The following is a 10,962-nucleotide window of genomic DNA, read 5'->3' as shown; positions in this document are numbered from 1 at the left end:
GGTTATGATTATAGTTATTCCTAATCAAATATGATGTTGAGAGAATATACGTAGCCACAAGATACCGTCAACCTTGCTTAAACTAATTCTCCTGATCCAAGTTAGATGCAACACCATTAGGTTTCTAAATATGTTCAATTAAGTTTTTTTTTTTTTGGTTTTTAAATGTTGCTCGCTTTATATTTTATTGATTATCAATAACAATATTGTAGGTTTTAAAAAATCAATTCAACATCCACTCATCGTGCGGGTAAAAACCCTAATATATATATATATATACATAAAAGACTATCAAAAAGTGCTCACGTGGCACTCTCTGAGCCCGCCACCTTAGCCCTTTCTTACGTGGCATCACCATATTAATCAGAGTGACACGTCAGCTTCCACGTGAGGATTACGTGAATGAGTTAAACGCTAAGTGCTCTTGCCAATTAGATTAAAGCCCAATTGATGACTTTTTTCTTTATATAATTAATGTTAACTATAAATTATTTAGTTTATTGATTCAAACATATGGTTCATAATATATATACATTTAACTATAAAGATATGTGATATCAATCTAAAGTCCAATTGATGACTTTTTTCCTTATATACATTTTTCCGTCTGCATATACTTTTATATATATATATATATATAGGGAAAAGTGAGTATGAGGCTGTTATGCACTCAACTTGGGTGAAAAACCCCTCACATACCAATTTTTTAATATTTTGAATAAATGTTTGGGCCCCATGATTTTTATGGTTTAAAAAAAGGTATGTGAGAGGTTTTTCACCCAACTTAAGTGCCTAACAGCCTCATATTCCCTTCCCCCATATATATATATTTATATTTATTTATATGTTTATATTTATTATTTTAGAAAGTTTTCAAAAAAGAATATCTAGCTTTTGAAAAAATCAATTACTACATTAGACGACAAAAAATTTATTTTTAACAAAACTTTTAAATCTTAAATCTTTGTGTTTCTTAACGTATATTTTCATTGTTTTATGACAGGTAATTCAAATGAAAAGCCTTTTAAATATGTCATTTTGTAGAGTCAAACCCATGACTTAAGGTAAATCAGGAAATAACATAACCAGTTAATCTAACCTTCATTATTGTCAAAACTCTAACCATTTATAAAAGACGAACACAACAAATAAGAATGTATTATAGTTTTTCATGTAAACTAAGTATTTAAATTGTTATAATAATTTTAATTTCATAGAAAATAATAGTATTCAAATGTTTACTTTTAGATCATATTTTTTTAACGACAAATTATCTTAGTCTTAGTTCTGATTTATTACGAATGCCTATGATCAAAACACAAGACTTTCGAATATATCCCAAATAGTTATTAAGACCTTACCAACGAGCAACCAACTTTATTGGCTTTTAAACCTTTTTTCTTTTTGTTATTTGCATCAAATCATTTATATATTTTTGATAAATTTAAGTGACTACCACAAAAATGATTGATTTTATCATGTAAACTTAATTTTTTTTAATCGTGTGTATTGTAGATTTGATAGTAATAAATTCAATGTGTTTTTAATATATAATAAAGTAGTGTATATATATATATATTGATTTTCCATCGTCATCTATTATAAATGATTAGTTCATGTAACGCATGTGTATGTATAATCATGTTAGATATATATATAGATAATTATTAGATTTTAAACCCGTGTCTAATACACATGAATATGATGTTATCAATATTAGATGTTAATTTATTATAGTTTAAAATTTAATATACTATTATGAGTAATAAAAAAAAGATCTATATATCAACATTTTGAGTTTTATATTGAAATATTTGATAAAAATATGTTCATCGAAATTGTTTACTGTGACATGGCCATGCTTAGCGATATTTGAGTATTACAAAATATAATATGTCTATCAAAGTTGTAACTTATGACATACTTAGCGATATTCGAACATTAAAAACTCAAAATAAGTCACTATCATTGTATTTGCTTTATTGTTACACATGGTGTATTATATTCTTATTTTACACAAGAAATAATATTATATAATTAGATGAAAGATATCTTAAATATTTCAATTAGAGTATGACAATGTTATATATTTTTCCTATAACGAATTATATTTTTACATGCTTTATTTTTTATATGCGTCATGGCAATTACTAAAAAAACACTTCAATAAAAAAATAATAGTACAATTACCCTTAAAATCTTAATATACTCACATTAAGTTTTATTATTTTGGATTAATTAATTTTATGTTTATATGATAGAATATAATATTTGGTATATATTAGTTATTATTCAGTTGGATATATATTATTCTATTAGATAAATGTTAGCTATTATTTTATTGGATACATATATTAGCTATTATCATTTATTTATTATATTAAAATTATTATTGGGGAAAACAAAAAAGTGAAAAGAAAAGTCAACTTTAAGAAATCAAGAGCTCTAATTGGTCGATAAATTATTAGATCAACTATGATTTAGTATAATAAAAGATGTTTCTCTTTATTCAAGTTTTATTAGTGGCGAAACCATAATTTTAAGTCTCGGGTGACCGAATAGTTAAGAAGATCCTAACAAGTATATAAAAGTAACTTAAATTGAGTTAGGATTATATATGTTTTCGTGCGAGGTTAATTAGATTTGAATTACATTAATATATAAAAATAGTACTAAAAATATAAAATTTTTTATGCTATAACCACATTTGGCCTTTGTGTAGCTTTGTCATTGAGTTCTATATGATTGTTTTTGTTGTATATAATATAACTTACAAGAAATCAGTGAGAAATAAAATAGATTGGGGCAACGCCCGGGTATAACCTAGTATATAATAAATACATAAATAGATGATATATATGTGTGGGTGTGTGTGTTTTACAAGTCTGAAAGTTGGAGGGGGTTTTCTCTGGCGGTCGGAATCATCACGCGAAGAAGAAGAAGATGAGGTTTGGAAGTGGGGACAATGAATATGGATGGGAATATGGAAAGGTTCATTTTAGTTAATTGGTTGAATTTGGTGTGTGAGATGTCGGGTAAAGATTTTTTATGCACTTTATTATTGTGAATTATTATTATTATTATTAGTATTATATTATAATAAAGGGTTAATAGTGTAAAGTGTAGATAAAACGTAGAAATTACATAATTGGTGGGTCTAAGACTAGTCATTGAGGGATGAGTTCATTGGGTGTATTTCGGGGGGATTAGTCCTTGGAGTGTTTTTTGCTGATGTGACGCTGATATGGACTAGTCCTCGGGGGATTAGTGGTCGATCACCATTGGGTACCCTCTAAGAGATGTAGGATTAATGCTTGTGGAGCATATGAAGTGGTAAACAATTTTTGAAGCTAATTTATACAACAACAACAACATGACCCAATCTCTGTGCGGGGTATGGGGGAGGTAAGCTGTAGACAGTCTTACCTCTACACAAAGGTAGAAAGACTGCTTCCATAGGGACCTCCGGCCACAAAGGAGTGCAAGACGGAAAATGAGAAATGTTTAGGAAATCATACCTGTCTGCCGAGAATCTGAAAAGAAGAAATACCTGTCTGTTGTCCGGCTATTATGCGGGTTGAACGTTTATCAATCATGCGTCCTACCGATATCTTAGAACCATGTTTAACAATAGCTTACTGAAAACAATTTTTTCATTTAAAAATGATACATTATCATTATTATTATTATTAAATCACATTTAACAATAACTAACAATCCACAATGAAAAAAATTACCTCAAAATATTATTAAAAATATTTCACTAATTGGGTGTTAGTTAATGTTTAGTCCATTTCAATGACATACCGTTTAAGAATTATCTGCTTATCCTTTCATTCAATTATTGATATGGCTTCCATTTAACAAATAATACAGTTAAAACTCTTAAGATTTTGGATCAATGTCAATAACCCAATTGTATTTGTCTTCAATCTTTCCAACTTGAATCCCTAATAGCGTCTCGTATAATTTGCGACTCACTAGCCCATCACCAGTTTTATACTCCACTCTATAAAAAAAAAAATGCCAACAATTGTAAGGTTAAAAATCATTTTATGTAGTTTAAAAAAGCTAATTAAAAAACCAAAACACAATATGGGAACATCTTGACTACATTTTCTTTCTTACCTTTGATTCTGGTATGTTATGCTACCAACAGTGGCAACACTAACGGCTGTTCCGGTTGTGAAAACTTCATCGGCTTCCATTAACTCTTCTACCGCAATAGAACGTTCCTCGACCTATAAGAGTTAGAACATATATAATTTTATCGACCTTTATAAAAAAAATCCCTTCAAACGTACTTATGAGATCCGATTGATAATCCCCGCTTAGAGTAACAAGATAGTTTACGTGCCTTGTATCCTAAGTCGCGTGCTATATCGATAATACTCTTTCTTGTGATCCCTTCAAGAATAGTACCCATTGTAGCAGGAGTTGCAATAACGTTCCCCTATATATAAATTAACAAAAATCAAATACACAAGTCTAGGATGAATATAGCTAGCATTTTGGTTTCAATAAGGAAATTAATTACCAAAAAGTACCTTCACTAGGAAAATGTTTGAAGAACTAGCTTCCTCAATGTATTTCTTGTGGATCGAATCAAGGTACACAACATCTGTGAATCCTTGTCCCTTTGCTTTTGATATTGCTTTTAATACCTATGTATCCATGTCGATCACATGTAATCATAGCAATATTCGTGCATATGTGATCAAAAATCCAAATCTCCACATAATTGTATAACGGATGATAATACATGCCTCCAAATAATTATAAACTTCAAAATTACACATAAGTTATTCAGAAAACAATCAAAAAACAATTTTCATATAGAGAATAATCATCGGTTAAGCTTGATTTGAAAAGTCCTCAAAGGTTCTCGCAAAAAAAGGGTTCTCAAAATAATTTTTCACTATATATATATATATATATATGCTAAACTATCAATAATTTTGTTTTTGGTTGCAGTAGTATTAACTCTGTATGGCCACCACGGGGTTTATGTCAAGGATAGAACTTAAGACCTCTTCGTTAACAGACATAGTCCTTACAAATCGATCATTACCCTATATTTTTATATATATTATTGTAGTATGATGTCATTGATGATGTAATGTGTGTGTATATATATATATGCTAAACTATCAATAATTTTGTTTTTGGTTGCAGTAGTATAAACTCTGTATGGCCACCACGGGGTTTATGTCAAGGATATAACTTATGACCTCTGCGTCAACAGACATAGTCCTTACAAATCGATCATTACCCTATATTTTTATATGTATTATTGTAGTATGATGTCATTGATGATGTAATGGAGTCTTTCCTTTTGCTAGTAGCTAAATTCATAATTATATTCATCACATCAACCAAGTTCTATGGCTTTACCGGGGCATAATTCGTGATGCTTTTAACACATCCTACTCCACCACGAGTTGCACGATGAAACTCATCTTCAACGTATAAGTTCAATGGCTGCATACCGCCCTACAATATCTCAATCGACATCACATCACTACTATAATTCATTAATTAATTAATATGGCAAAGAAAAACTAAATTTAAGTCAAGCTTAAAACAAAAAGATCAATGAAACCTTAAAATAATTGCCAACAGGACAGGCATATACTAAAAATGTGTACTCTGGAGCAGGAGATACACCCAATGTAGGTCCACTGCCGATGAGCAAAGGCCTAATGTAAAGTGATCCCATCCCTAGAGGTGGAATCTATCAAAAAAAAAAAAAAAGACAGAAACAAATCAATTGAGATTTGGTTATAAATTATGGATAAAACTTACATAAAAGGACAGTGTATGAGTCGGATGATTTTGAAATCAATACAAAAAAGGACCACAAAATAATATGGAGAAGTTTTATATCATATGTCTCTATCTTCATTTCTCTCCTAGACCAAAGGGCTAAGTGATCTCTACACAAAATATATGCATTTCAAGATTGTAGTGTATAGTTGTATCACTTGTATGATGTAAACGCATTTTGTGTATGACAAAAATGTTTTGTGTAATAATCATTACCCGTTTGGAATGACCCGTCAATCTAAAAATTGTGGATTAATCAAGTCTCATTTGATATTGATGTAATTATTATGAGAAAATGATCCGTACTGCAGACTTAACCTAAGCTTAGGTACTGTCATTTTTAAAAAAATTATAAATTAAACCTTTGAATTTAATAAACATACATTAGCCTCCTGAATTTTACATAACCTCCCTCTGAAATTTACATACCCCATTGTTTTACCTAAGATAAGTATTGCATGTTTTACCTAATCATTCCTCAAATATTATATAGTCAAGTCTTTCATTTCGATAAAAGAAAAAGAGAAAAGAGAAATACCCAACGTTTGTTAGCCAAGGCAGTTTGTTTCATGGCATCTACAAATTCTTGTACGGTTGGGGATGGCATGCACATTCTCTCGGCTCCAATTTGCATCCGAATTGCATTTTGGTCTGGTCGAAATAGTAAAATCCCGCCATCGTCTCTTCTAAACGCTTTTGTACCTTCAAGAATTCCCTATACGAATTGTACTTCAGTGATTATCATCATATCAATTAAATTCACATGATAGTGGAAAGTTTGAGACAGTGTTACCTGGCCATAGTTTAGGACTCCAGCAGCCGGGCTTAATTCAATGTTACCATAATCCCTCAAATGACCCTCAAAACTGTCGTCGTTTGTGCATTTAGCTACGTACATGTAATCGGTTCGTGTAAGGCCAAATCCCAAATTATTCCAATCAAGATCAGCGTATTCTTCATTTCTGTAAACCAAGCTAAAATATAACGTTACTATTTGTTACACAACTTTACATGATCAATCGATGATTGTTATTATCATGTTCATTTAACCTTTTGGATAAAAATTCACACAAGTTCTAATAATTGTAAGAGGTTGTTGAACACTCTCTAGCCCCTAGCTTTGTTAATTAATCTGTAAATATAAATGTTATAAACGTTAAATTGGACCACAATTTACCTGATTATATGTTCATTTGCTTGACTAGCCTGTGCCATCAAGCATCTTGTACCAACCTATAAAATGACAACATACATTTTAGTCTTTCATAAAAATCCGAATAACAATATACTATGAATATTAGGTCATTATTGATTTTTTTTATAAGTATTATCCAAATTAAGTTGGGATTAATAATCTTGATTTTAGCTTTAATCAAGTCTTCTTTATGGACAGGTTGGAATTATCCAAATTAAATTGCCATCCAACATCTTGTGTACCATAAATCTTACCCAATATCGTCAACTCATCACTAATCAACTGTCAGTCATCACTAATCAACCATTAGTCTGTGACATAACATTTAACTAAACTTTTACTTTAAATAATAAAACTTTTTAAAAAAAACTCCTTGCTTACACCACAAACTCTCAACTACAAGTCCCGATGAGGGCTCGTGGTCAAGGCGTGAACGAGCAAGTCACGAGTTTCGTGGCTTCGATTACTAGTGGTCTAATATCAATAAATGTCTTACACATAAGAGGGTACCCAATGGTGACCACTCATCCCCCAAAGACTAGTCTCTGTCAGCGTTACATCAGCAAAAAAAACACTCCAAGGACTAATCCCCCAAAATACACTCAATGCACTCATCCCCATGAACTAGTCTTGGACCCACTAATTTTTTTGTCTTCTTTTTTGAATGTAGGATAAAAATTAAAAAACACACACGCACACACACAAGACTCGTCCCTGCAGAGACTAGTGAGACGGACGAGTGGAGGACTAGTCCCACCCAATGGTGTGGACTCGTCCGTCCACCTCAAACGAACCCATGGACTAACCATTGGGTACCCTCTAACTAAATAAGTCCCTATTTTAAATTTTGAGGGTCTACTATAATAAATAGTAATCTGCAAGTCATAGATTGCATTCAAATTCAGACCCTTTCCAAATGACCGAAGACCCCCCGCAATACATCAGTTTAATTATCTCCGCTTGCTCTATTTTTATTTAGTGTACTTGTTCCGATCGTTTTAACCATCTAATTCATTTTTCATTATTGCTAAAAATAAATTTTAAGAACACTAACTTTAATTTGTTATTTTTTTCAGTTCGAACTTTTTTTTTTTTTTTAGATAAACATCATTGAATGACCAGGAAAAAAAATCTGTAAACGGCCACGATAATATTGGTTAAGTTATATATATATATAAGAGCCAAAGTTCGGACTTTTCCCACATAGCCTAAAGCCCTGAAGAACTTAATGTTGAGATACTTTTTATGTGGGGTTTGTTCCATAAAAAGGTAACCTATTTACATGAAATTCCTATTAAAGGTAACCTATTGTTTTCGTTTATTTAAATGATCCTATTTTTTAAAAAATTCCTAATAAAGGGTATATTATTAGTTTTTGATAGACGGAGCTCGTTAAGTGCCACGTCACCGATGTCACGTCATCAGTTTTGATGACGTGGCACTTGACTTTGACCGGCCAAATTTCGGTGTGTATATATATATATATATGAGTCGGTCAAAGTCAAGTGTCACGTCATCAAAACGGATGACGTGGCACTTAACGAGCTCCGTCTGTTAAAAACTAACGATATACCCTTTATTAGGAATAGACAAAAACAAAATAGGTTATATTTAATAGAAATTTCATATAAATAGGTTATCTTTTATGGAATTTTTCCCTTTTATGTGTTCGTTTGTTTTTTCCTAACTAATGTTTGGTTTTGATCACGTGCTCTCATGAAAATATTGCTATAAATATCATAATCATAAGAACACCAAGCGTTATGAGTCTTTAAAAATCTGTAAATTTCCCAATATCATGTCACATGAGCAAAATCAACATATTCTTTTGATAAACCATATGACATGCATGCCCCAACTATACATAAACATTTTTTTTGTTAGCAAATTAATTTTAACTTTGGAAGGATAAAAATAAAAATATATAAAACATGTATCGTTATGTATGGTTAAAAGATATTAAGAAATAACACCCCCTTTTCATGAAGTTTAAGATTTTCTATAATAAATGACAATGTACCTTGACTTAAAAAATTGAATGTATTTCATTTATTAAAAAGCTTTAGTTTTAATGAAGATCAAGTATCATATATTCTTAACTTCTTCAACATCTTACATTAAAAGGAAATGCTATTTAACGTGCATAAAAAACACTTTTTTTTTTTTTTTGAATAAGGCTGACTATTAATTATACTATCATAATTGAAAAACAAAAACATCATCAATCACTCATTGAAAAGAGAAGAATTAATAAACTAGGTAAAGAAAGATGAGACCTTTGATAATGTAGCCAGACTTAAAACACGAAGATATGGGCTGTGTCGAATCATGCTTGATATTTGAAAAACCGGAAAACAGTTGTGGAAATAAAGAGGAGGAAGACCGAATTAATGAAGATATGAGAGGAGGATATATGAAGAGGGGGTTGGTTGGTATTTTATAGAACGTACATGTATGAAGTGTTGACTATGGTTTATGTTTATTGGGATCCCATGTTTATTACGGAGTATTAATATTAATTAGTACTGTATTTTTCAGAAGCTATTGAGAAAATGCACGGTTCCTTAAATTTTACTTGGTTCAAAAATCAAAATAGTACAGTAGCAGCTTTTTGATTGAGACAATGATCATTTTACCAATTATTACCCGCACAATGCAGCGGTTTTTGTGGCGGTTAGGTGTGATGGTGGGGGATGGTTGTTGGTATTAGTGGCGGCGTCAAATGATGTTAGATAATTGATATAAAAGTAAATGATGTAAAGGGTTAATGTGGATATTTTAAAAGAAAAATGACTAATAGTGTTATATACTCATTAAAGGTATTTTAGTCATTTCACTCAATATAATTTTTAACATGAGGCTAATTTCTTTATTATCTATACTCCCATATAAAGCAAATTAGCTTTAAGTCATTAAGAACCTGAAAAGTCTAAAATGCCCCTCACCGGCCTTAATACATCTTTCTATACCCATCTCTACAGTTGGACTAAACTACCCCTGAATCTATCTCATTCTTAAAACAAAATTTCGTCGCAACGTGTGGGTATTATGCTCGTATAGTATAGAAGTATAGATATAGATAATATGAAAAATAAATGTGAATAACTTACTAACTTGAATTAATGATGAGTTGGTGTAGTGGTTTGGAGTTCCCGTGGTGACTTATAGGTCTCAGGTTCGATTCTTTATTCCACCAATTTTGAGATATAGGTAGTCCTTTTATGAAGGCTTGGCTTGGGTATACTCAGGTTCAATTCTGAGGCGGCAGGGTTTACCCCTATTAATGGTCGTGTCTTCGGGCGGATTAGTAGGGGATTTTCCCTCCATTGGGTATTTCAAATAGGCATTTCTACTTCGAGGGAACTCTATAACGCGGACCCGGTTAAAACAATGTATGTTAGACCTCTTGCTGTCGAATCACGACACAAAGTTTCAAGCGAAATTCACCTTTAAAAAAAAAACTTACTAACTTGACAGGTTGAAGAAAATAATTTAAGAATTTTGTTTACCAACAAAATTAACGCGTGTTAACTCGTTGACCATATATACATACTCCATCCGTCCCATTTACTTATTCTATTTTTGATTCATTTTTTTTCTTCCGACTTTAATAATAAATAACTTTGTTTGTGTTATATATTAGTTAATGAAAGTTATATTTATAAAAAATATATTTAAAACTCAATCAATTCATATATGTTATATCAAGTATTATATAACAAAAAAAATATTTACAATCAAAGTTAAAGGAAAAACACTCAAAAAGTCAAACTGGAACACTTAATACGGGACAAAAGGAGCAATTTCTATGTCCTTGAGCTTTAGCTCAATGGTTGAAATATCATCCCCATTCAAAAGGTCTTGTGTTTAAGTCTTGGGAAGAACATAAGAAGTCACTTTATGAGCGTTTGACTTAGTTATATACCCAAGTTCAAGTCTGA

General features: G+C 31.0%; 1 protein-coding gene across 1 annotated transcript; it reads right to left on the bottom strand.

Moving 5' to 3' along the window:
• Positions 1–3,724: 3,724 nt before the first annotated feature.
• On the bottom strand, positions 3,725–9,407 carry LOC122607778 (branched-chain-amino-acid aminotransferase 2, chloroplastic-like). The gene is made up of 10 exons (XM_043780816.1): positions 9,298–9,407; positions 7,004–7,059; positions 6,620–6,788; positions 6,365–6,541; positions 5,603–5,734; positions 5,395–5,493; positions 4,548–4,664; positions 4,358–4,453; positions 4,129–4,241; positions 3,725–4,009 (listed from the first exon to the last, which is right to left on the bottom strand). Exons 1-10 carry the CDS (start codon positions 9,349–9,351, stop codon positions 3,886–3,888), a joined length of 1,137 nt encoding a protein of 378 aa, XP_043636751.1. The 5' UTR covers positions 9,352–9,407; the 3' UTR covers positions 3,725–3,885.
• Between the last annotated feature and the right edge of the window lie 1,555 nt (positions 9,408–10,962).

This window comes from Erigeron canadensis, chromosome 7 (genome assembly GCF_010389155.1).
Source record: "Erigeron canadensis isolate Cc75 chromosome 7, C_canadensis_v1, whole genome shotgun sequence".
NCBI lineage: Eukaryota > Viridiplantae > Streptophyta > Magnoliopsida > Asterales > Asteraceae > Erigeron > Erigeron canadensis.
This window is presented reverse-complemented; position numbering and strand designations above follow the sequence as displayed.

What these genes read in the sequence shown, in the direction of transcription:
- LOC122607778 (XM_043780816.1), bottom strand. Translation starts at nt 9,351, where the DNA reads ATGATTCGACACAGCCCATATCTTCGTGTTTTAAGTCTGGCTACATTA. An exon ending in GAGTCCTAAACTATGGCCAG is followed by an intron (nt 6,542 to 6,619) that starts GTAACACTGTCT and finishes CAATTCGTATAG; the next exon opens with GGAATTCTTGAAGGTACAAA. An exon ending in CAAACATTTTCCTAGTGAAG is followed by an intron (nt 4,454 to 4,547) that starts GTACTTTTTGGT and finishes ATTTATATATAG; the next exon opens with GGGAACGTTATTGCAACTCC.